General features: G+C 39.4%; 1 protein-coding gene across 1 annotated transcript; it reads left to right on the top strand.

Annotated features, from left to right (window-relative positions):
• Nucleotides 1-610: 610 nt before the first annotated feature.
• Nucleotides 611-26,725, top strand: DKK3 (dickkopf WNT signaling pathway inhibitor 3). Its single transcript, XM_009635646.2, has 6 exons — nt 611-748; nt 1,256-1,339; nt 19,482-19,574; nt 21,615-21,759; nt 24,276-24,432; nt 26,482-26,725. The coding sequence occupies exons 1-6, from the start codon at nt 611-613 to the stop codon at nt 26,723-26,725; spliced, it is 861 nt and encodes a 286-aa protein (XP_009633941.1).
• Nucleotides 26,726-27,338: the final 613 nt, after the last annotated feature.

Here is a 27,338-nt window from a genome sequence, read left to right as displayed (position 1 = left end):
TAGAGTTTGTGTTGTTTACAAGCCTCATGCCCTTTTGCTGAACTTACTCTGTTTTCTGGTTCAGAGAGGACTCCTTTTCTGTGTGGAGTCTTCATCTAGCAAAGACAGACAGTGGGAACCGCAGTAGAGAACGAAATTCTGGATGTGTGCACCCTGCTCTGTAAGACGCTTCTGTTGACTTCAAAGGTCTTTGGCTATGTCTTTGTCCTGCCCAGAGTATTTTCTCTTCTTTGTCAGATGGGAGATGCTGTCTTAAATGGTTTTCTGGGAAAAATAGAAAGCTGGGCTCTTGACCAGCATCAGCCTGTGCAGATACCAAATTGTCACTAGTCTTCACACGCTTTTTCCTCACAGGGACTGACTTTGGTGTAAAGAGTCAAGAGCTCAAGGGTTTAGGTCTCCACTGTTTTTCTAGTCCATTAAAAGAGCTGCTGTGGTCACTGTCTGAAACAGCTGAGTAAGTATACCCTTACAGGGGGATCTGTACTAACATTATGTACACATAATTAAACAGGGTGTTACTGAGGGCTGCACAAGAAGCAAGAAGTGTTGCTTGTTCTCTTTCGTGTAATTGCTGCTAATTTTCAGTTGTTTTTTTTTAATTTGGCAGATGGAAGCTGAAGAGGAAGGGGCAAAAAAACTGTCAGAAGTAAACTTTGAAAACTTACCTCCCAACTACCATAATGAGTCCAACACGGAAACCAGAATTGGTAATAAAACTGTTCAGACTCATCAAGAAATTGATAAGGTATGCGAAAGCATATATAGGAAGCTGCTGGTTCTTACACAGCCTTTTCTTCAAAAATAAAATAAATTTTGCATGTTTTGGGGATAAATAAGATAATTTGGAGCATAAACTTCCCTGATGATAATTACTTTGGGGTTTTATTGTATCTTATCTGCTTGCCTACTAATTGTGTAGGGGCACATGTCATAAAAGGTTAATGTTAAATGATAGTTCATTGTGAAAAAAGTGCCTGCTAAAAATGGAACACAGGTACAGCTATTACATGGGTCATAAAAGAATGACCATCTCCTGCTCAGTTAACTTCATTACAGTGACATTTTAAATAGATAAGGAGGCAGCCCTGTCATCTGTTTCCCCCCCCCAGATTAGGATTTTCTATGAGTGACAGCAAAATGGGAAAAAAACGGAGGTGGGTGTGGGTTAATTACTGCAGAATGTAGGACCGAGAGTAGCAAAAGACTAATAAAAAAAGTAATTTGATATTTTGTTGTTCTTTTGCCATATCAGGTTACAGATAACAAAACTGGATCAACAGTTTTTTCTGAGACAGTTATTACATCTATAAAAGATGGAGAAAACAAACGAAATCATGTAAGTGGGCACATTTTTTCCTTTTGAAAATTAAGTACTTTGGATTCATCATTCAGAAGAAGGTTAATTACGTTCACCTAGAGAAATTTCTGAATGCTTTAGAACACACAAAACCATTGGGGGTAAGCAGTCAAAAATGGTTTTGCTTTTGGTTTTAGATTAATTTAATTTAGGAATATTATATTATGAATTGGAAGCAGGGTTTCACTGTTGTGGTTAACTGAGGTGCTTGATCTGAATATTTATTTTGTCTGTGAAATATAAATGTTGTACTCAAATATCAAAAATAGTTACACAGCACTTTCCACTGAGTGTGAATAAACCCTTAGTATAACAGTGCTTCGTGTATGTCCTCTCAGTGCTTTTGGGTTTCATAAAAAAAATTGCTTTATAGACTTTTAACACTAGAAAATAACCCCCAAATTGTCTATCGTGAAGAGTCTGTGGAGCAATATATGGCTCTATTTGCTTTTCAGCCTAACCTAGTGATGGACAACTGGCTGTGAAATATCACTTTGGGGAGGGGGAGAGGGGCAGGACAATAAATCCCCCTCCCTTCTGGAAATACGGTTGTTTAAGGATTCTCAAAGAAGTTTAAGGGTCAAGACTATTTTTTCCTGAGTCTCGCAAACACAGGTACATTTGCTAAACATCAATAGTCCCATGAGAAATTCAGTACATACCACTACTTAGAACAGCTGTTAGGTTTTCTTCAGTTATAGTCTTCCCAAAATGGGCGGGTTTTATGCTCTTATTAAGAGAGGGCTTGCCAGTGTTTCCTCTGATAGCTGGCTTCACCTGACTAATAGTTTGTGGTTTAATTTAGTTTAACATGCCCTGGCTTTTTTTAGAGTAACTTTCTTCCAGTTCTTTCACAGAAGCAGCTCTTCAACTATTTTATAAAACATTAAAAAAAAATTATGGTGGTAGTTCCTTTTTTTTATGGGCATAAAACCTGAAATTAGCGCATCTTTTCTGCCGTTACCCTCTTAAGTTTTCCCTCTTTCAGCTCATATTTTTATACTGCTGTTAAAGTTTGAGAATGGCAAGTAGCAAAATAAAGTTGCTTGTATATGCTATACTTGTTTATTTTTTACTGTTTTGCAAAGCTTACAGATTAAATGGTAAGTCAAGGTACAAAACAAATTGCAACTATTCTAAGCTACAGCTTGGTTTTATACAAAGTGTGAACATATTCCACAATGCTTTTTAATAATGAGATATGTGTAATGAAGGCAATCCAAATGTTTTTTTCAAGGAAATATGGTCATCATCTTCAAACACAGTGTACAAAGGCAAACTTTTCAGCCTTCTTACCACTGGGACACAACACTGGTGTTGTTTCATAATGTATTTGGCTTGCTTGTGGTGTCTAATCATTCTTCACAGCTGTAAAAAATATTTCTAAGTTAGTTTTCTCCAACGGTCATACCGAGTTCCTTATAAGCTACATATATCTAGTGACATTATCTGCATTTTCCTTATGGGAAGGTTACCTCACCAAGTCAGTGCTGCATCCAGAACCAATACTGTTATTAGTCTTCCAGCTAAAGAATTTGAAGGCTGAATGCAAATTTTTGTCATAATTCATGGTGGCAGTGTTTATTCAGTTATGAAGTAAGCATAATCAGAACTGATCATGTTAACTCCTAATTATTTAAATCCTGGGGCGCTTTATTCACCAACATCCTTACTGCAGCAGCTGCTGAAACAAAACTACATTTGTTAATGTTTATTTCCCCTCTCACACTCACTTTGAACTTTCAGCATGCCCATGGTACAAACACCTTATTTAGAGGTTGCCAAGTTAGAGAAAAACCTAAATGGGAAAAGCAACCAACAGATGTGTTTGGTTGTTATTTAAGGAGAACGGGGAAACACACATACATTAATGTGACTACGAGATGCCTAACAGAATTAAATCTGAAAATACTTGAAAACTTTAAACATTAAGGAGGAATATGAATTACTTAGGGTACTACACGGGTGAAGAACTATTGTAGGAGTAATGGCATGAGATTGAGAATGGGAAAATTTGACTTGTAGCAGAAAAAACGTGCTGCCAAGGAGAGACCTACCAAGTGGAAGAAAAATTTTGTCCAAATTAAAAAGCATTATTGCTTAGATCTGTAAACTTAAGACAAAAGTACTGGGAAAATGAATTGCAGAAAACTTCGCGCTGGCCCCTTAGGTCATTTTTATGTATGTAAATTTTCATACTTGAAGTGCCATGTGACATTGTGGGATGTCCCAGTTGCTACCCAGGCCACAGGCTTCACACACCACTGGATGGTGGAAGAATAATTCTGCGTCTTTGCTGCTTATTTTAAATGTTAGCAACAAAGTAATATGTGTATAGGTTTTGTATTCTCCAGGCAGTTAAAAATGGAAACCTTTTGAAATCTGTTTGGAGATTATCTCAGTGGATCACTAAATACAGCTAGTGTATGCTGTTCTGTAATACACATCCTTAATACCCATCAGTGATTCATCATGCTGTTTAGTATAATGCAACAAGAGGTTTGTATAATTGTAGCTATAAGTACTGGCAGTCATTTGAAAAGGGTGATGCTGACATTTTTTTCTGGAGAATTTGGTAGCAGAGGCTGTAGGGAGCCATCCATTGGGAACAGGACCTCTGTTCTGGTGCTACTCCCATAGCCTTCAGATTGGCACCTCTTTAGAACAGCACTTTTGTTTTTATTTTCAATCTGTCAAGTAAGAGAAATGGGCACATGCTATCACACAACCTCAACTTTTATGCTTGTAGGGAATCTGAGTGCTGAAAACTAAACCTTTTTCATAGGTTCAGTTTAGAGGCTTAGCTTATAAAAGTTAAGGATTCCCACAGCTCCTGCACTTCTAGGTACAAAATAGGGTGGTAAATACAAGAATTCATCAAACACCTCAGCAAACCACCTGCTCTGAAATGTAAACTCTATGTAATTTATTACTGCAGTAATAAGTGGAACCCTACAACCCTCAGTTCATATTTATTCTCTGAGCTGAGTTAAAAGCCACTGAAATGAAAGTTTTTCCAGTGATGTTTTTGGGCTTTGAGACATGATGTAAAAGCCTCACAGATAGGCAAAGATCGGTCTTGTGACGGGTCTGTGTGTTGCAGTAATAAATCTACATACCGGCTGGAATGAAATTCGGCACTGGAGAAGCAGCTTCGTGGAAAACAGGTTGTGTCTGCTTTTTAAATCACAGTGCCTGTGCCACCCCTATATCTTCCTGCAAACAGGTACAAATACACACATATATAGTATATAAATATATACAGGTATATACACATACATACAGTGCAGATACAGTGTTATAGAAACATAAGGCATAATCTTACATGCACACACTTTCCCCTCTCGGACAGCATTTCTTGGCTTCGCATCACAGAAGTACTCTCTTTAGACTGTGTTCTTTGTTACTGAATGGCTCACTTGACAGTATTTTGATGGCCAAAAGACTATCAGTATTTTAAGTCTCCAGAAGAGGAATTGGGCTGCTTGCCATGTCTGGCAATGCAATCCTGTTCTTCAGAGGTGCTGCATTATTTGGAGGCGCCATTTACATTCCCAGACTAACACTCACTTTCTCAGATGTCAGTGCGGACTGACAGTCACCAGCATAGATGTCAGGCTTTGATCCAACAGTCTTGCATCTTTAAAGAGGCCAAGTACAGGCAAGAGGTCGCTGGATGCGCATGTTTTTATGTCTGTGCAGCATCCACGTGCTCTTGGGTTTAAGGCTCAAATATTCGATCATTTACTTCTCTGGGGAACATTGTTTGCTTGTAATAGAGTAATTCCAGTAGTAAGCTGAAGTATAGAACACAGATAAAGTAACAGCACTCTTTATTACCATATGAAAATCAAAATGTTTTCTGGCTTGTTGACTAGTCCTATTTCAATTGTGATGCATTAGCCTAACCAATGAAAAGCAAGCATGAAAAATAAAAGGAAACAGAATTGGTGCTGGTAAGATTTGCTGCACAAAGATTAGTTGCATTTCTTCTCAGTTGCGTTCAGAGTAGTATTTTATATAAGCTCTCTCTTCTAATTCAAAGCTAGTGTACCTAAGATTTTTTTTTCTTGTCTGTATTAATTTGATAAATAAAAATAGCAACAGCTTCTCTTTAGCAAGGGTTTTTTTTTCTTCCAAACTTCAATAGAAGTGCATCTGGTTGCTTTCAATTATCTATCTTGAAAGAGATTTGTAAAGATGCTGGTATCTAGAGAGGGTGTACCAGGGAACTGGAAGAGTATCATGCATTTCTCATTTGGCTTTGGCACTGTAAAACCCATTCTTTTCTTTCGCCTGTCCTTGGTGGTGGAGGCTCTTGAGGGCATGGCTGCGCCTTCTCATCAGTTACACTGTACAGGTCAAAACTGCTTTGTGGGGTGTAAGGAGAGGTGCCTCCACTGTGATTTTGTGCAAGGTGCTTGCTCTTTCTCTGCAAAGGTGGGTCTGTGCCTATATACACACGTATTTGGTACCCACCTTCTGCAAATACATCAGCTGGTTACTAAGTAATTTCAAACACTCTTAGGTCCTCAGGAGAGAGTCCCCATGATACCAGGCCTTTATTTCCATGGTCAGAGGGTGCTGTTTGGATCCCTGCAGCTCTGGGCAGGGAGGTCTGGATCACTGGGGACCTGCTTTTACATGCTGACTTGGCAGGTTCTGGAAGTGATCATCAGTCAGGTCACTGGATTATCTGTAGAGATAGAATGGGTAGCATGCCCATTATAATGGCCTTAGTTGAACCATTTTTCAGCCTTTATCTTTAGTCTCACAGTAAAATAGTAGAAAGAAAGAAAATAGTAGAAGAATGAAACATTAATCTCTGGGGTTCTATTTCCCCATTTTCTAGAGAAAATTCTGTTTTAAATGGCTAAGCTGTAGCATTTCATAACTGAGCTTCCACTTCTCTGCAGATATCCAGAACTGCTAAAGTAACTGCTTGATTCCTATCTGAGCAACTTTTATATGATTTCACTGAGCATGTTCTCAGCCACATATACTGGAGTTGCTCTCTTTGAGGTTCATACTGCTGCAAGGAGAGGCATTCATACCAGTGCTGAAGAGAAAAAGAGCTTTGAAAATTGAGAAGGAAGCATTAATGGAGTGAAAATTGCATTTTTTTTTCCATCAGCAGCACTGCGGGAGAGCAGCTGATGGCAGAAATTGAAACATGCAGCATCTTGGTGTTGACTTCTGCTCCCTTTGGCATGCTAGTGTCTCAGGGAAGACAGTAATTTTGGGCATCCCAGTCCTACATTTGGGTCTAATTTTTTTGTTTCATTTTTCACAGAACTTCTACTCCCTGGTGACTTGCAGTCAGCAACCTTAAGCTATCAGTAGACACACTAAGCACATTCCTGGGTTGAAATCCTGGTCTCTGGCTAGCCAAAAATCCCATAATACTTAAATTTGGTAGGTTTTGTATACTTAATAATTTAATTCATTAGCACTCCTAGTTTGCTTTTCTGTTAGCTGTCCAGCCTGCTCTGTTGACGTAACGTGTTACATGACTCATGTCTTGACTAGTACAGTTCTTTTCAAAACACCCCACCCTTTAGGTAATGCTTAGCATAGGAGTAGATAAGGCAAACTTCCTGCTCCAGGAATGCTCCACGAGAGAATTGAGAGATTTGAATGAACTCCCATCACTGTTTTTCAAGTTTATATACTAAACAGTAACTTGAATACATTATTACAGTAATAATATAGGCTAAAGCTTTCTGAAAAAAATGCATGAATAGCTTACAATGACAATTAGTTTAAAAAGTGAGCCATAGTTTCATTAGCCTTTTGTAAGCAGAATACCTGCATGCTTTGCACTCTCTTTAGACACATTCAACTGATACTTTTTAAGGAGTAAATCTCAAGTGTTTGCAAGTCATAGCTTACATTTTAAAGCAAAACACCTCTTGTAGGCTAGGTTCCATCCAGTCCAAATCCACCTAAACTCCTTCAGGAAAACTAATAGGCATTTTCTTTATCTTACCATGTGTGAAAAACTGTTGCTTTTCACTAGCAAATCTACCCTTACTTCTTTCAGTCTCTTGTACAACCTCTCCAAGGCAGTGTGATTTGTGTTTTGCCCTTCTGATGTATTAAGTTTCCTAACCTGCCTAATGCTAGCAATCTGCTAGTCTGCACTTACTCCACTGGGAAAGAGACAAAGTAGCCACGCAAACTGAAGTTAGTGAGAGAGCATTCTGATAGTGCTCCTGAGAGGCCTGAATACCTGTGTCTTGGTTTGAAACAAGCACATCCATCCACTGGCTTGTTTTAGAGAGCCAGGGCTCTTCAACCAGGCAGGGTTCAGGTATTCTGAACATTTTACCGAAACCCCTTTTTTTTTCCCCTTTTCAGTTTCAGTCTTGGCATGTAGAATATGAAGCCGAGGGGAAGGTGCAAAAAGCTCATGAGGACAAGTAGCTTGTGTTTGTTAGAGCAGAAAATGATGTGGAGAAGGGTGCAAAGGGAAATAGGATTTAGCCAAAGATGAGGAAAATGTTGCAAATAGTATTTTGAATTGCTCTTATTAGTCTGGAACACTTTTAGGTTATGAATCTTATATAGAGCAAGGGACATAGCCTTCTTGTATGAAAGGTGTGATGGAATGTGTGCATACCCCTGGGTATTCATATCTAACTCTGTAAGCAGCAAATGCTTCTTAAGTGATGCAAAAGCTATTAAGAGATTTAATTTAGCTCATGAGTGATAGGATGGCCTTATTGTCAGTCACAGTGTATCTCTAACACCAAAGTTTTTACCGGTCATCTGATGTTTACTGGACTATAGCCAAAAAAATCTGAATGTTAGCCTAATAAATGGAAAGATCTGACATAAGGAGTTTGAAAAACATGTGTCGTTTCTGATCCTGCATGAAGAAACTTCTCTGAGGAAGGTGGGAAATGTCTTTAAGTGCCAGCTGAGGGGTATCTTACACAATGCCCACATCTTTATTTAGTGAACTTAGTCCTTTCCGAGTTGGCTTGTTTTCTCAGAGAGAATGCTGTGTAGAAAGTTATGGACCCACACAGAGAGTCGGGAATGGATAGTGTGTACACACATAAGATGGTTTTGTAATACTATAGTGCTGCAATGGCCATGATATGGAGAAAAGTGAGACTGCAGTTTCCATGGACTCAGATATCATGCTTGGTGACCCTGAACAAACAAGCAGGTGTAAACAGCTGCTAGACCTTATCAGAGTGAAGAGAAGCAAGGTGCCTTTTGCTGAGAGGTGAGGCAAGCCAGGCAGGTGTTTCGGCTGAAAACACAACAACCAAAGGTCAGAGAACACAGATCATTATCACATTTTTTTGTCTTAAATAGTGGCTTGGATTTACAGGCAAAGAACTGATGCAACAGCAAAGGGGTTACTCCTAATTAAAGGTATCAAATCTTGCTCTTGTTTGTATCAGTGGGAGTCTGAAGTAATTCAGGTAACTTTAGTAAATTTACTTTGCTAGTAATGAAAAAAAAAATCAAAAGAGTGACTAGGGTTTCTTTTGTATTTCCTATTGGTCTAGCTTAATGTAAGTTTTTTTTTTTTCTGTTAAGTTAGGCAAACAAAACTGTGTGGTACTAATTGATATTCTGAAAGTAACTTGCTTCATTAATAATTCAGGTCTATGTCTGTGTTTAGAATTATTTTAAAATTTGCCAGATCCTCATGTACTATAATGTGGTATTTCTGTTCTAGTTAAACTCCAAAGAAAAAGTATTTTTATGCAAAATCAAGTTGGCTGAAGAATTGCCTCATCCTTTTTATCTATCTATCTGGACTGTTACCCTTTGAGTAGGTAAATATTGAAGGGAGAAAGAGTTTCTTGGAATAAATTTCTCCTCACCAAAAATAAGCTATTACTGTAACACATTCACAGTGCCTAGAATTGATTCAATTTTCTAGATGATTGTGTTAGTAGAAACACAACAGTAAAACAGTAAGTTTATCTCTGGAAAGCTACAAAACAGACTTTCTCTCAGAGAGTCAGTGCCCACCCGCTGCTTCATCAGTGTCGATCTGAGAGCCATGCACCACTTATAAAGCTTACAGTTGTGGAAATAAATTCTGAAGCTTTTCATCTGTGGGGAGGTACACATCATGTTCAGATATCTGCTTCTTCCTTGTTTGCATATTGGTTGGTACAACTCTTCTGCAAACAAGCTGTGGTAAGGCAGTAATGTAAATCAAAGAGCAGTTGTTTACCTTTTCCCTGGTTTTAGTTCAGTCTTCTAACACATAACACACTGAATTTAGGGAACCAAGGCCATCAAAATGTCTTTTACAGATCATGTCAAAGTTCTAGGGAGATACAAAAACAAATCACCATGAATGCTTTTACTTTCTGCCTCTACTAGATCAACCTATTTATCCTAAGAGAAATGAAATGGCTTTTTATCTTCTCTGTAAGGTAACAGATACAGTCAGGAGAGTGAATATTGTATGTGGGCTGGTGACAATTCTGTGGTCTACTGATGTCTGTTAAGAGATCATAGCATGGACTGTCTTCAGAGAGCAGAGAGGGTTCATCAGGAATGTTTCCTCTGTTCAGACGCATGTGGCAAAATTAATCACATGATAGAAAAAGCTTTAAGGCAAAAGAGACATTTTTTCCACTGTTTTTGATTACATGGTTTAATCTCTTGGCTCCAGCAGATACTTACTTGAGATTTTAGCTGAAACCATGTTACCTAATTAAGTAGTAACCTCTAGCTGGTAGGGTAGCAAGATGTAGCGAGGGCTTTACGAAATACAGGCTATGGTACTGGATGTAAAGCATAAATGTTTTGTCTTCTTATTTTTTATTTACAGCTGTTATAATCTTAGAATGATTGAGGTACAGAGGATACAGGTGAATGGACTAAATCTGCAGCTGGTTTACATCCAGTCCTAAGTCTTCTCTAACCTTTTCCTGGACCACAGGAGGGGTAGATCCATCAAAATCAGTAGAATGACACCGGTTTTACGCCATTGAGTAGGAGGAGATCTGTGATTGCTTGGTCTCCTGTGCAGTAGTTTATGGTCAGGAAGATGTGTGAGATGCTACTAATCCAGTTTGATGGTGTCTTGTGTATGATTTACTAAAGTAAACCATGGGAATTGAAGGAGAGAGGTGAATTGAACTCTGTTTCTGTTTAGTTGTTTCGTCAAAGATTTGGCAAATGTGAGAAAAAAAGCACTGTAGAATGGTGGCTTCAAGTGTATTCCCTTGAGAAATGCATTTCTGTGTCAGCTAGGTAAGTCTTGCTTTGTCCTTCCATCTGATTCAAAACCAGCATTTTGACATCTTTTTTGGTGTGAGTGTCTGCCTGACCTTTTGGGGGACTGAGTCACTTTGACAGTTAGCACTGAGGAACACAACACCAGTGAATGCATTAGCTGTCAAATTATGGCTGTTCACCACGGCAGCTTATGGATTCTTACCTTAATAACAAGTCCACTTCTCCCTTCCAGTTAGTAATATAACATAGCATAATTGGTAAAAAGATACACAGGGTGGAGTGGGAGTTTTGGATTTGTTTACTTGTTATTCTGTCTGGAAGTGACTCAGACCCTGTTCTGTGAATTTATATCAGATGAGGAATCCCTCAAAGTTGTTCCCTTAGAAAGTTCACTCAGCCCATGGGGAGGAAGATGCATGTAGAGAGGCTGACATCATGGTGTCAGGCAAAGAGGAACCTTAGTGGTCTTTCTCTGTCCAAGATGTTTCATAGCCATCAGCGAGGGAAAGTTTTGGTCTCATACATGGTAAAAATCTGTAATACATTCACATTCTTATGTCTTTCTGGAAAGACATAAAGAGTATGCTGAAGACCCTTTTTCATTTCTTCTTCATTGGAGTTTGTTTAGGAAATGGAATGAATATTCATGAATAGTCATCATCTCATGTTGTTGATATCCTCTAGACATACGATTTCAGACGGAGAATTAAATTAAGAGAAAAAAAAGGCTCTGTGGTAATCCCAACAAATGCCCCAAAGAGGAGGTCTGGAAGAAGCCTCAAAAAGTCAACATCTACCACCCAGATGCCTACTCCATCCTTAGGCAGACATTTATCTCCTGTTCTCAGAGTCCCCAAGTGCTGGAGGTGATTTATTCCAATGCTTCTCTGTGGTCACTCTAAAGTCTATTGCTGTAATTTAAACCCCTTCTTCCATCTACAGCTCATGAAAATAAATTATTCCCTTTCCTCTACAGTAACAGCAGTCTCCCATGCTGTCAACTCTGCTATAGGCAAAATCCATTGTAGATGAATTCTTACCCACGTATTTCTGTTCTAGTATTATTATCTTTGGCTGACACCTTAAACACAGTAAATAAGTCTGTTGAAACTGCAAGCTACCAAAAAAGTGTATCATATAAGAACAAAGCACGTAAGATTCAGTGTTTGAAATAAGCTCTGTAAGGGATTGAGCACAGGTTGGCATCTTACTCTCAAGTGTGCTACTCGTAATTTAGTGATTAAGATTACCAAGCAGCTATTAAGTACAGAAACCTTGTTTTCAGCTGTTTTTATTTTTGCACGGCTGTTTCACATCCTTGCTGTGTACATCTGCTCTGGGTTGTTTTGCTTTTATAAAATTTCAAATTTTACATAGTTTGGTAGTGAATCATGGAAACTTTGTGGCTGCCAATTGTAGAGAGAAGAGACACACGCATTAAAATTCAGCCCCCGGGCACACCATTACATGAAAGCTGGATCTTTATGTGATTACTGACTACTTAGAAATAATGGCACTTTAGAGCTTTGTAGCACAGTTTTACAGTGTTTCCATAGCTGTTACTGTATCTCAAGACATTTAGAATAAAAACCAAGATCTTTTAGACCACAAGATTTTAGACACATCTGGTTATCAGAGGTCAAAGAATTGTTGTTCTCCAATTAATACATCCACAGGTAAATGCATTTCTCTATTAAGACAATTAATTGCAAAATCATTAGGAAAACTTTGTTTGTAAACATGCATCAGTATTTTGACCTTATTTGATAATCTCATGTGAAAAACTTTTCTTAACATGGAGCAGTTCAACATGGAGCACATGACTATTGGTTTTGGGTCTCAGATTGTCTAACTTCAGAATACTCCTCATCTTTCTAATTATGGATATAGAAGACTACAGAGCCTCTGTGTATTTAAAAAAAAAAATGGACTGACTGTATAGAATGGCACCAGGTTTCGAGAAGGCCTAAGGGAAGATTTTCTTGTCAGAATTTCTGCCATCCTGCTCTGCCTATGGTACACCTGACAAACAGGAGAAAAGACGAGAAATTTCGTGTTATAACCTGTCCTGCCTGCTCTAGGCAAATGTGTGGGAGAAAGGAAACTCCTGCTATTGCAGACTGTCACTGCAGTGACTGTATATATGTGTGTATATATATATATGGCTGTATACATATCTATCTATCTATGTATGCATACATAGACACAGACCTTTGCTCCATTCTTAGTTGGGTAGCTCTTAGTTTCCAGACTAAGTTAATCACCTGTCAGATTATAATTTGTGAGGTTTCTTTACCAAATCTGAACCGTTCTTCTAGTGTGCCTCCTCCGATACTGTTGCAAAACAGAATGAAATAAGTACTTTGCACTGTGTTTCCTACTCAGCAGCATTTACACAGGCTGTAGGCTTGCCAGAATTAGATTATTACATTGCTTCCTGAGAAAAAGAGGGCGTGAGGGAAGAAAATAAAGCGACTGCTTCTGCAGAGTGACCTCCATGAAATTACTACATGAGATGCAGAGATTTTGACCTTGTGTGATTAGAACATGATCAGAGCATTTAGGCATCATTTTTCTCATTATCCTGAGGCATTTGTCAGACATCTTTTATTTTTTGCTTTTGTGTGTAGTTTCTTCTTTCACTGGAGTCTTACTTCTGTGAAGCTGTGGGCAATATGACATTTCATTTATTTCTTTTTTGACCTGGAACATTAACTGCATAAAGAGTCTGATCAGTGACAGGGTTGCTGTATTTGTGGTGAGAATAAGCAGATGGTGTAGAAAGGGGTGGATTTCTTACACTAGCTTTGCTGGCAGGCAGTTTATTGGGTGACTATAGCCTGCCTCAATTCATTCCCTAGGCTTTTTGACAGCACGTTAAGGCTAACGTAGCTGTGTCGCTTTTGGTACCTAAAGCCAAGCTTGAGTGCCTTTGGGATACCTTCAGTTATGTCATGTAGATATGTTTTGCATTCATTCATCCTGCATCAGGTGGAGAGCCAGAAATGAAGTTTTTCCGGTTAAAATCTTTGTTTTCTTGACAGGGGAAAAGGAAACGGGTGAGATTAGTTCTATGAAGAAGTTCAAGACAAAACTGAGGGAGTCACTTGTGTTTTCTTATTTATTAGTCTTGAGCTCAGAAGTCACATTCCTGTTGAACAGCCACACAAATAGCTGACTTCCCCACATAGCACTGGGATGTGACTAATACCATAGTTTGCAACTCACATGTCTGCTCTTTTTAGTATGTCTTTTTTTAACAGTAGTCCTTATTTTTATGAGTGCTATGTACTTGGCAGGACAGCAGTAAGAGGTTTGCTCTGCTGGAAAGTATTACTGAGGTTTTGAGGTATTTCAAGGCAAATTAATTCATATCTCATTAAAGACAAATGCATTATGACGTGCCCTGTCTAGACAACAAAGAGATTAGACACTGGAACGCTACTGCAATTCAAACTATGGTAGTAGTTCCATAAAAAAATATTCCATTCTATGTAATTCTGCCATTTTTCTACTACATGTAGTACATGTAGGATGTAAAACAGTTTTTATGCTTTTTTTTCCTTGCTACTCAGCAGTGTTTGACATCTGCTGCAGCAATGGAGACCAGCCCTGTGTGAAATGACTTGTAGAAATGAAAACAAAACCTAGAAGGGATATGTAAACACAGAAATAAATATTAACTCTTCCAAGTGCTGATTGCTAAGAAATGTCAGTTTCAAGGTGAACAAGTGGTTTTGCTGGAGCACTTCAGCTGTGGCTGAAACTATCACTGCCTCACAGATACACCTGGGTGAGCTCTGGAACAGTTTAGGAAGGATTTGTAGCTACCCTTTATGGAGGTTAATGTTGAGTTTTACTGGAGTTACAGCGTTTTGAAAAGGAAATTTCTTTATATCAGGAGCTTTTAAGAAACATGTACAGGGGCTTTTTGTTCAGAGGAGGTTATGAATCATAGTCATCCCAGTAGACTGCAAGAAGTGCCCCCATGCATTTCCAAGGTTGTTACTAAAAATAATTTTCTAATTGTTGCACCAACTGCTTTTGTACATTGCTTCCTTGTGTACCTGCTGGCAAAACTTCCTTACCTCTCTGAAATCAGTGAATTTTGCCTCTATAGTTTATGGCTTGTGAACTTGAAATCCACAGAGGCTTAGGAATGAACACTTTGGAATGGCTGTTTTGGCTTACATCTGTACAGGCAATGCCAAGGCAAAAAAAAAAAAAAAAGCCTTCCTCTCCTTTAGCTGTTAAGCTGTTCCAAAAGGTTTGTAGTCACAATAATAGAATAGACAAATCAAATGTCAATTTTGAATTTAAAAGCAACGATTCCATTTTTAAAGTCAGTGTCAGAATATGCTTGAGCGTTATTTTCTAGTCTGCACTTAGGGTATTAATTAGGAATTAAGGGGAAAAAGAGCAAAGCAAAATGAGCGTGATTTCCGTAGGTACTATATCACCAGCGAAACAGAGTATTAAAAATATTACCATAGTGAGGTACAGAAACCAGATGAACACTGCAAACGAAAGTGGGTTTCTGTGTGAAAGTAGGTTGACTCTAGTGTTGTAGTTCTTCCATAATTTGAACACAGAAATTCTTTACTTCTCCCTCTTTACCCTTAGCGTGTTACATGGGCAGAGGATAATGCGATCCGCACCACAGTTGGCTATACTCCACCAGACAAGCAGTCTGCCAAAAGAGTCCATAGTGCCTTCTAGGTCAATGAAGTTGACTGTAGGTCCATGCTGTTGGGTAGAGTGTGCAGACTGCTGTATCACATTGAAAGAAAATTTTTTTCTTCTGTGCCTTTCCATGTATAAATGAACATTCAGCCAGAAGGAAAGCACTCTTGTCAAAACCTGTTGCACCAGTTCAGACCTGTACGCTCCTGCACCATCTTGTGCTCAGGCATCTGTTTCAGTTTTCTGGTAGTAGTGATACTACCATACTTCACTGTCACTAACATCAGTCACTCACATTTTTACTTCTTTTATTCTCAAGTGTGGAGACTCACCATTCTTTAGGAAAGCAAACAATAGCTTGGCATAATCTGCCAAAGACAAGAATATTGAAGTTTCTTTCAGCAGCAGTTGTTTTAGGGTCTTAGAATACAGGGAAACTTTTCCATGAGTTTCAGTGTTTTGTTGTGTTTTTTTTTTTTCCCCAGTTCATTTTGGAACAGATCCTAACCCCCAAATTGCTTTCATGTGTTACAGGATATTCACTGCAGAGTACAATATTATAACAAGAGCCCACAGGATGCTGAGTATGTACTTACAGGTACATAGCACGCTCTCCTCCATCCTGGCTTCTGCTGTTCATGGGTCCTAGCACACCCATTAATAAATAGGCAATCCTACTTTCACTCTCCATTATTCTTTAGCGCGTCTCAAACAGCATATTCCTTTGCTGCTACATTAAATTAACTGGTATAACATCATAATGGATTTCTGAGAGATGTATACCATTATAAGTGTAGCTAATTCTGTCTTTAAGCTATCTGCTCAGCTTGTATGCTCTGCTGCATGCCAGAAGCCAGCACTCCCTCTCCTCAGTTTACACAGTTGCTCCTGCAAAGACAAAATATTTTGAGAAATAACTTAGTTTGTGGAATTCCAGAAAAAAAATGGATTGTTCAGAATCTGTTGCAGCTGATGAAGATCTTTAGGTTTGCTCCTTGTCCAGCAACTGTTGTGTCTCAATGTAGCCTGATTAGAAAAGGTCTGTAGCCTGATGAAATAAATTTAAAAAAAGAAAAAAAGATAAACGGTTACACATCTGCATGTGTAAGCATTACTGAGGTCTGCATTGACCGGATTACAATACCTGGGTGAAGGAAGTTGGTTTGGAGTGCGGTGCAAAATTTCACAGAGAGCATATGAAAGCAAGCTTTTTCCATGCCAGGAAAGAAAACCATGAAAGGATTTTTTTCCCCAACTGAAAACCCTTGTAAAACTGGAAGTCTGAGCTGGTGGGACACAATTCAGTAAGAGGGGAAAAAGAAGTTTTTTGGCATGGGACTCATTAGTGCAGGAGAAAGCAGTGACTGGAGAATTGCAATTTTGGTGTTAGGTGGTTTTAGAGCTGGAGAGAGTTATTCCATGAGCTTAAAAACTATTATGGCAAGATTTCGTCTCTGTGGAGAGGGACAATTGGAAAAACTGACTGAGACCTGGCTGTTTGCCTGAAAGTGGATGGAACAGCAATGAAACAGTACAGTTTATTCTGAGTATGGTTTATACAAAGGGATTCATAAAAGAAGCTGACAAAGCTACAGACAGAAAATTGGCCAGCATGGCTGCTGAAGGGGAGAGGGGCTAACTGCTAACTTGGAACCACAAACCCTCAAACTTACTATACGACTTTTGGATTTGGACCCGCCTCATTATGCAGCAACACAAAAACAAACCAGCAGAACACACACTGTACTGCAATAATGACGCTGCAAAAACATTATGATAATTTATAGCAGCCTAGACCTGGTGATACTAATGTCTCAAAACAGCTGTACTGAGTGCTTCTTAATTATATACATATAACCTGACTATCATGTCATTGGCTTGAATCAGGCCCCAGACTGTGTTTGGCTTCTGTTCTATGTTCTGGGTAATCAAATTGTTTGAAAACAGCTCAGATGGCCAAAATAGGAAACTTAGATGAGGCATTGCTCTTCATGCCGAGCAGCCTTGTCTCGCACAGGGCAAGGAGCTTCCATAAGGTTTGATCTGGAGAAGACCTGAAGACTGTTTCACAATGTGATGTTTTCCGCTTTCAGTGTTTATAGAAATTTAAGAGCTTCACTCAAAGTTCTTGCTGAGCTAATCATCAGCCCAGCTGAAACACAAAACCTAACTGGGATGGGGTGGAAGACGTCAGCAGTTTGGGGAGAAATGATCTAAAAAAGTAGAAATAGAAAATTAAAAGCTTAGTGGAAACTTTCAATAATGGTTGATGACAGTTGATCTGCTCCAGCAAGTGAGATTAACATCTGCCACAGAGCAGTCAACTGGTTTCTTCAGAGAATTCAGGGATTTTTGTATAATTCCTTTCTTTTTTTTTTGTTTAATTGACTAGTAGCAAAAAGCATCAACTTTATGACGGTACAAACCAATGATGGAGTACAAGCGACACAGAACAGTGGTGTGAGATAGTCTTCTTTTGGCTAGGTTGTTTCCAGCCTGGAGAAAACACGTTTTAGAGAACAGGGTTGATCACGTGATTTTTCAGAGGCAACCATTAGATGGGAAGAGGAAACACGCCCTCACTGTGAACCAGGCACTTCAGGGGTACACGAACATACATGCTTACTCTATTATCCTCACTGCCATACCTGCAGAGTTGTACTCTGGGAAGATTTTGTGAGCAGTTTGTACGTTCCCCCCGTGCAGCCTGAACGAAAGGTGAGCCATCTCTACCACAGTGCTTGTGGGACCTCTGGGTGAAGATACTTCAGTCCGAGTCTGTGATTCAGATGGGAACTCTCTCACGTGAACATTTTAGTTAAGGCCATGAAATTATTCCAGGTTTGAGAAGCTAAATGTGCACTCAAGCACCTTCTAGCTTGATGCCTGCTCTAGTGTCTTAGCTGGGTAGCAAAGGCTGATGCATTAGGGAACTGTGGGGCTTTTTTTCCCTAGGATGTATATGGCTCTTCAGTACCTGTCAATCTTAAATTAGTGTTCAAACCTGCCTGCTGAATACTTACATGCAGCAAACAAGGGGGGGAAACACTGAGTTTGTTATGTGCATTTCAGAAGTCTGTGATGTGGAAATCACGTTCTTCGAGAGGCTAGAGTGTTCCTAAATATAAATTGGCTTCATTGACAGCAGGGAGATGCCAGGGGAATGATGTCAGCTGAGAATCTACTCCTGCATATTTCGCAATATTCAAATTCAATTAAAGTACGGATTTAAAATTTACATGTGTAGGTATTTAGACATTTGCAGCTGTGAGCTCGCAGGTGATAGGCTATGGTGATGGGTACATGAGAGGCATGCTGTCAACCAAGAAAGGGAAATCAAATGGTGGATGACCTCTACTGCTTCCCAGAAGTACTGGCTGTAAGGTAGTGCTGCTGTTACCATAAAGTCCCAGGAATGTTTAATGTAACTAGTCCTGTGGAAAGCAGCACTGCATTTTTCAGTGTAGAAGCTGTGGCAGACAAAAATGCTCAGGCACTGCAAAGATTGCCTGAGAAGAATTTGTCTTCCCCTTGCAAAGGGGGGAGAGGAACAGTTAAAAGGAAAAGGAAACATATTTCCCTTCTCCCTTAGGGCTGTCCTTGCTGCCTTAGGGAAGCTAACCATGCTGCGGAGTTTCTGAGGCCGGCACTAATGTTGCTGGGGAAGAGGAGGGAGGATAGCATTAAGCTGCTTGGCCTGGGATCAAGAAAGCTGTTGCAGAATGGTCTCCCACAGAGCACAGAAAGATACTCTTGGCTGCTGCAGCTGCTGTAGCGTAGCCTCCTTCCTTCGGTCTTGCCCCCATCTGAAAAAACAGACAACAACTAGTGAATCAACAATTGTACTCTAATACAAGTAGAATAGATTTAATACAAATGTCTTCAGCCCCACTCCCCCCCCCCAAAAAACAAAACAAAACAAAACCCTAACCAAAAAGCCTGCAGAACAAGATAATTTATTTTCTTGTGGTTGCTGGTATCAATATTCATAGAATAAGTGAAGCCACCACCTAACACTTTGAGGCCACAATATTTAGGTGTGCCAGGGAGATAGCATTGTTCTATTACAGAACTGTGGTTGCATGAAGAACTGAAGCAAGTTTTTTTTTCAGTTCCCAAATTAGAGATATAATCAATCAAGACCGTCTGGCATTTCAAGAAGAGGTATGGATTTTTGACACACAATGGCAAATTACACTTTTATCCTTTTCTTCAGGAGTGTATCATTGACGAAGATTGTGAAACAGGGAAATATTGCCAGTTCTCCACCTTTGAATACAAGTGTCAGCTCTGTAAAACCCAGCATACGGTAAGTCCTGAATGAGAGGTGATTTTACGTGGTCTTTAGAAACTCAGTATGTAAGTTATTGTTGCTAATGTCAGCAAGTCAAAATTGATAGAAAACAAGATGCAAAGCTTACTGCATGAGGTTCAAAAATTGTAGAGTGTTTGGTTTGTTTTTTTTTTCTGCCTATTAACACAACTAAGTTTTTAAGGTTTCTGTTCTCATATGCTGTAAAACCTGTGCTCTGCTCCTTCTGACTCAAGCTTGACTTGTTAGGTGGCCTATGGACAGCATAAACTAACACAGTGTAGGTTGCCAGCAGAATAGGCAAAGAGGAAATGCTGTGCCAACTCTGAAGGCTCAGCTGACAGTTGGTCATTTCCAACTCTTGATTCCCAAGGAGAACTGCAGCAGCCTGCGCTCTTGCCTTCATTGACAACTTGTACACTGCTGTAGTGCAATTGTTACTGTATATGATCCTCTTACATGGATCATTTACATTATTTGAATCTGTGAACCTCAGGAAACATAAGTTCCAATCTTTTGAGCTGAAAGATAAATGTTCTTTGTAGCAGCTGTGGTTAGATTATCTTCTGTTGGTGACAGGTCCCTGAGAAGTTCAAGCTTTTTCCATGGTGAAAATCCAGTTTAAGAGCAGTCTGTCAAAAAAGGCCTTTTATCTGACTGTCCCTTTTCATCGAAGTTCTGCTGATGGCCTCTTGTGAAACAAATTAATTCCTCAAAGCATTTGCAGACAGTTAAGTCTGCAAGCAAGCAAACCTTGCTGTAAAGTCATGTGATCAATAGGATTATTACCATCTAAAAGCAATAGGCTGTTCCTGAAATGATTTAAATACTTCTCTAGGTAACATCAGGGAGTTCTATTGACTTCGGTGGATTAAATGCTTGCTTAAATGCAAGTCCTGAATATACGCTCAAGTGTCATTAAGAAAGCTTATTCTTCATATTTTAGAAAATGTTAAACTGGTAATTTTTCATGTTAACATGAAGTAATTAAAAATCAAGATTATAATGACCTAGCATCACCCCTTTTCTTTGCAGTCCTCTGTAGAAATGTTTGCAGGATAAAGAAAGTAAAAATGGGTCCTAGCTACACTCCTGTTGTAAAGTGAGCTCAGACTGAACATGGTGGGATCAATTCCCTGACCTAGAACCCCCACAATTACAAAACATATTTCTTTTTAATTAGCAGGTCTTAATAGCGCTAGCATAGTTCTACTTTTTGCCCTGCATTAAGCACTTCCTGTGGAATCCACTGGAAAAGAAATTCTGATTTTGTATGGCTGCCCAGACAGGGCTTTACACAGACAGAAAAAAGCTGTTAAAATGCTGACCTACTAGGAATCTTTAAGATGTCAATCAAACTACCTAAAATAAGAAAGCTTTTATTAGCTTGATTTATTATATGTGTATAGTTGAAACACTGGGATAATCTTCATACAAAGCTATCTTTAGGTAGAGATTTGCTTTTCTGATTTTCAAAGAAAATTCTTTTTCAAAGATTCTTAGTTACAAATGAGGTCTGGTTCTTATTCCAACTAAAAGTTGGATTTCAGTAAGATTTTTTTGCTTTGCTCTTTGAAAACAATCCTGAACAAACTGTAAATTCCTGACTGCATTTAACAATGGAAAAAAATCCATACTGGTTTCCATTGATAATGTTTCATTGATTAATTTTTGTTTTCCTTGATTGCAAAAGGATGTCCTAAAGTCCATTATTACACTGCAGGATGTCTGGCTGCTGATCAATTCTCACACAAATGCTAAAATAAGAATTCAGGTTTTGTAAGATTCAAAGTATAATAGTATAGGAAGAGTGCTGTTACTCTGCTGCGCAGGTTCCTGTCTGCAAATACTTTGATGTATGCTTGAAGTTGAGAACCTAAGCAGTTCTGTTTAAATAGTCGGAATATGACATGCATGTATTTAAAGCACATATATGCAGTTGTCTTCAGGAGCAGGGTTTAATTCTGTGTTTAGCTGTCCACACATGCAACTAGTGCTAGAGCGACAGTTTTCTCACGTGCTTTTTCCCTTTGCAAGCATTGCTCGCGGGATGTTGAATGCTGCGGAGACCAGCTTTGCGTTTGGGGCGAGTGCAGGAAATCCACTTCAAAAGGAGAGAACGGCACCATTTGTGAGAGCCAACATGACTGCAACCCTGGAATGTGCTGTGCTTTTCAGAAAGGTACAGAGGGTTTGCTTTTTATCCTATTCATTTCGTAACACAGGAGTGTGAATATTTAGCTCTTCTGCCCAAGTGAAGTGGTTAAATCTCTACAGAATCAATAGGCCATCCTCCCCCGGCCTGTGGAGCGCACCGTGTTAACTTCATTATAACACTTTAATAGAATTAAGAGTGAGATACAGTCTGATAGGGGTGCACAATGGTCAAAGAAAAGCCTGTTGCACACTGGAGATGAGAACAGCATGAGAAGCACAAAAATCTACTGTTCCTGAAGGGGAATCTCAGTAATTTAAAAGTAGCAGAACTCTGTGTTGAAATTTTATCCAATAGAGCAAAAATAAGAGAATTTAAATGAACAAAATAAATTAATGAGATTACCAAAAGTGGCTTGTCCTTCCTATCAGCAAGCAGGCCATCAGAATTGGACCGCAGATACCTTTCATACTCTGAGTTTTATATGAGCCTTCCAGGGCACCACGCTGTGCAATGCTGACTGGCCAGCCAAGATGCGGAGAGGAATGATGTTGCAGATTATGTTGTCAGACCACATGGGAATGTGAAACTTGATTTACAGAAGGGAGGGAGAGGAGGAGAAAGTATCAGGCCTGAAAGCAGTCCTAAATCCTGCCTGGTCAGGGCCCAACTTCTACTGTTTTACACTCACTAGTTCCTCACTGCTTTTATCAGAGTTCACCTTAATTTTGTAGTGACAGGATACAATTCCAATCATCTTCCTACGCCAGGTAGATGCTTCTCTAGATAGCTTTTTACCTGGCCCTTGCTATGAGCAAGAGTTGACCTTGTACCTTCACTGAGAGTTGGGCCGCCTGTCCCGCCTTCAGCCTGCTGGTCCATCAGGCTACCAGGGCATTTCAGGGAAACAAAGGAGAAAGCTCAACCACCCTTCAAAGGCAAGTGGGGCTGTTCAGCTTTTGAGCATTACATAGTGGACCTTCCACATCAAGTAAGTTTGGTTTCAGCAAGTTTTGATTAGAGCAGTTTTATTTTCCCCTTCATCACGTTTCTGCCTAAAGCATTTTTTTGGTTTTGTCAAGCTCTGCCAGAGATTTCTTTGTACTCTTTATTCTGAAATGAGGCAGAAAGAGCACTTTGAATAAACGCCTGTTACTTTCACTGTGTAAGACTTTGAATCTCTGCTCACGCTGCAGAGATGAGTAAATTGGTAATTTACATCCACTGGTGTTGGTAGCACTAGGCTAGTCTAGCATGAGGGTAATACTGCTTCTCTAGTCCCGATTTCCTGTGGGATCCAGACAACCTGCATCTTCATGATGATTATTTCAGCTGCATAAGATATTCACACTAGTTTGACTAAAAGTTAGTGCTTGGCTTGAAATGAAATTTAGTACAAACCTATAACTCAGCAAGGAACAATACAATAGATAATAATGATGGAATGATATTAATAAAACTTTAAATAAAGCTATTGATTAATAGCAATGGGTTTTTATTCTCTACAGTTGTCTATTTTAGCAGTGCTTTAGGGTTTTTCAGGTTAGGCCTAACCTCAAGGCCTAACCTCAAGGCCTTTCTCAAGGCCTACTCCATCACTAGAGTATTGCCAAAGGTTGTCCTAATAACAATTAGACTGGCTTTTACCCATGCATTTTTTATATAAAACTGTAGTAAAGTACGGAGCATTCTCTGCTTAAGATACAACCTGTTTTGGAATTAGGAACTGGTAAGTCATCTACGTTAAAGCATATAAATTTTGACCAAGCTTGTTTTAAAAACTTAAATTCTGAACTCTTCACAAATTTTATTCTGCTGTACCACAAAAAATAAGGTGAATGAAGACAAGAGGAGGAAGGGAGGTTTGATAAGAACATCTGGAAGAGCTGAATTCAAGCCCGACACTGTCAGGTACTAGCATCAGGAAACCCGAACGACATATCCTTCTAAATAATCTCTTACACAGGTTGCAATTCACTCCTGTGCAGAAACAAGGGTGCCAAGCCCCAAATACCATCAGACAGCCTTGCCTGTTGCAGAATTGCAATAACAAATTCAGTGGCTGAGGAGTAGTTCTTGTAACCTCGCTATTTAGTCTCTGAACAATTGCCCTGTATTTGTAACCTCTGCAAAGAAATAGAAGAAATAGGAAAAACAACAGAGAGTTCTAAAATGCAGGTATTTCTCTATTCAGATTTTAAACCATTAATGCTCTGCATTGAAAAGGATTCACTGTAATGTTAGTTTTCTTGGTTTTAGAATAGTCTTTCAAACCTCCAAGGGATGGAGTTGTGCGGTAGTACTGTCCTGACAGTAGTCTCTTTGTGAAGCAGCAGTTGATCTTGCTCATTAAGCAGAAACTTCAAATGTCTTACTCCCACCTAGTGGAAGCAACTTTCAGTTATAGCTCCCTAATACGTAAGGGGACTTCAGAAGGGGTTGTCTGTGTTTTTGTATCTTGCGTGTAGACTTAAAGATCAGGTCATCTCAGTTCAGTAGACAGTTAATGACTTCTCATAAAATTAATTTACTCTGGCATGCAGAGCTACTGTTTCCTGTGTGTACTCCGTTACCTGAAGAAGGTGAACCCTGCCACGATCCTTCAAACCGTCTTCTCAACCTGATCACCTGGGAACTGGAACCTGATGGAGTACTTGAGCGATGCCCATGTGCAAGTGGCTTGATCTGCCAGCCTCAGAGGTAAAGAGCAAAACTCAGCAGGCTTGAGATGTGTGAGGGGTCTCTCTCTGTGGTATGCAGATGCAGAATGAGCAGATTCTTCCCACAGTGGGAAGTGTTTTCACAGCTTTTCTCATCAGTAGCACTGAAACTTTCTCAGACTTGCTGGTTGGTTCCACACAGGTGCGCCTAATTGAGTTTGGCAACACCTTAATCTGGTGTGAATTAAATTTGTGTATTTTAGACATACTAAAGACATTTTAATACACACAGTAAATGTAAACAGGCTTGTTCCTGTTTACTGATTGGCTTTACAGAAGGCCACTTCTATCACAAGGAAAAAAAAAAAGGTTACATCTTTGCTTGCACTTTCCTTCAGTTTCAGACTAACCCCAGAAGCCAGTTTCCTGACAGCTGACTGTACAGAGCTGCTGTTCAGACCTGAAACGCTCCATACTGTGAAGACTTCGGTATCATTCAGTTTCACGGAATAGGAAGCAGGCTGACTCTGTATTTTCTGCTTAGAAGCTAAAACTTTTAATACACCATTCTTTAAAAGGACAGTTACTTGCATTATCAGCATTTTCACTGGGAGAAAGAAAGATAATTTCAGTTTTGCACTAAAAGCATTTTTAGAAAACCTACATGTTATCTATGAAATAAGCTCTCCAAGTTTGTTCCTACAATACCGTTTTCATTTTATTAACTTTCAACAAGACAGCACAGCTGTGATAAGAGATGTAGATTAGTATTTCTCTCTTCTTCTGCATCCAACTGTTTCTGTATTTTTTTCATGAGTTAAAAGTAATTGGGTAACATTTTGTTTCATAAATGTGATCTGAGGAAGCAAGCAGAGTTGATCCCATCCTTTCAGCACCAAAATTTTAGTTAACGTGCAAGTACCATTACCCTCAGGGAAGGTAAGTCAGCAAATGTCATGTCTAGTAAGAAGGAAAACATTTCAGGTGAGGATATAGAAACACAGAAATGAATTAGGGTGTTAATATAACTGAACTGTCCAGCTACAGTCATAGGAATCACTTACCTGGTTAGGGTTATCACAAATACAGTTATCCTGTGCGTACCACCTGCCCGTGACTCGCATGGACAGTAAGATAAGGCTGCTTCTGTGAATTTTAAGATTCAGATAATGTTTTTTTTTTATTAAAAGAAACAGCCCATCTCTGCTTGAAATGGCTCTTGGCTAAATATTACTAGTGAGCAACAAACACTGCAACAAGTGTTTCATTTCACTAGAGAATACAGGGACAGTCTGCCACACAGGAATCCAAAACATTCCTGAGGCTTCTTTTGTGTACATCTTTAGTTCGTTTACCCTTTGTTTCCAGTGACAGAGGCTGCAGCTGTAAGCAGCTGTTGCGGGGTGCCTGGCACAAGCAGCTGTCACCTCGCACTGTCACAAGGACGGGTAGCCCTGTTCTGTCCCGTGCAGTGCAAAGAGACCGGGTGAGCCGTGGTCAAGTTCTATCCCCCTGCCTCCTGTCAACAGATAGACACCATTCTTCCTCCCTTTTAAAGTTCTACAACAAACGTGGGTGTTTGTCTGCAGGCAACTGGAGCCACTTTTCAAAACAAAGACAGCAGCAAATACAGCTGCTGTCCTATTTAGAACCAAATATGTAATGCTCACAGTTCTCAACTCCACAGCTTGATGGCAAACAATATTTTTTCTGCACTCCTTTTCAGCTGGAGTATCGTGTTTCTTAACTCTGCATTAAGACATGAATAGAAAGGTACAGTCGCCATGAACTGCTTGTAGGCAGAAGGGCCAGATGGTGCTGAGGTCTGCTGCCATCTTGTGTCCCAGTCTCAAACATTTTTTGCTATTGGGATGTTTGTTCTAGCTCTGTATGTGGAAATCTCATCTTTAATTCTCCGGCTCTCAAGCATGTAAAAATCAGGTGTTTATGAGGTCAGCTATGGTAGATCTGACAGTATTACGCATTTAACGTGCTTTCCTGTGGGGAGGGAATGAAGTTGTTTATTAAGGAACTAACAAAAGAACATGACAAGATGTATTGCGTGACCAGACGTCTCTCTTTCCAACAGCCACAGCACTACATCTGTGTGTGAACTGTCCGCCAACGAAACCAGGAATAATGAAAAAGAAGATCCCTTAATGACGGATGAGATGCCATTTCTCAGCTTGATACCCAGAGATATTCTTTCTGATTATGAAGAAAGCAGTGTCATTCAGGAAGTGCGTAAGGAATTAGAAAGTCTGGAGGACCAAGCAGGTTTGAAGCCTGAGCCTGACTCAGCTCAAGACCTGGTTTTGGGAGATGAAATTTAAAGTCCAAACACCAGACAGTTGAGTTAGTTCTTTCTAGAATTTTTTGTCTATAGTGTCTTGCTTATATAAACCCTAAACACATATTGCTGGATAGAAGTGCAATAAACAAGGTCTTCAATGAGCACCCTTTTCTGTGCACCACACCTGCATGTTCAAATTATTGTTGAATTCATTCAGTCCTTGGACCAAACCTTCTGTCAAAGACAAATGAGAAGTATATCAGTGTTTCTTCTGGGTTAGTACTTTCCCGTTGTATGTTAGAAATAAACTGATCAGTACATGTACTCATTAAAAAAATACACATAAGCATAAACAATCTTGTTAGTGACTGCAGAAGTGACTTCTGAGTACATACGTTTAGAATAGTTTCTTTTTCTAGAGTAAGAACCATCTACTTTGTAGAGGTGTAGTCATTGATTTTAAGCATTTTTTTACTTTTTCTTTAAAAAATATAATCAGTGAAGCTGCAAGATACAGATTCTGGGTGTCATATCCCCCCACACACAGACTGTAAAAGGATGGAAAAGCTCAAGGAAGCTTACCCTCCCGGATGAATGTACCCAGAGCTGCTTTATCAGCTGCGTACAGCGGATGCCATCTGTCCTGCAGCAGC

Source organism: Egretta garzetta, unplaced genomic scaffold (assembly GCF_000687185.1).
Source record: "Egretta garzetta isolate BGI_Z169 unplaced genomic scaffold, ASM68718v1 scaffold573, whole genome shotgun sequence".
NCBI lineage: Eukaryota > Metazoa > Chordata > Aves > Pelecaniformes > Ardeidae > Egretta > Egretta garzetta.
The sequence above is the reverse complement of the archived record's forward strand: the minus strand, read 5'-3'. Positions and strand labels throughout refer to the sequence as shown.

What these genes read in the sequence shown, in the direction of transcription:
- DKK3 (XM_009635646.2), top strand. Translation starts at nt 611, where the DNA reads ATGGAAGCTGAAGAGGAAGGGGCAAAAAAACTGTCAGAAGTAAACTTT. An exon ending in GTGCTGTGCTTTTCAGAAAG is followed by an intron (nt 21,760 to 24,275) that starts GTACAGAGGGTT and finishes TCTGGCATGCAG; the next exon opens with AGCTACTGTTTCCTGTGTGT. An exon ending in TTGATCTGCCAGCCTCAGAG is followed by an intron (nt 24,433 to 26,481) that starts GTAAAGAGCAAA and finishes TCTTTCCAACAG; the next exon opens with CCACAGCACTACATCTGTGT.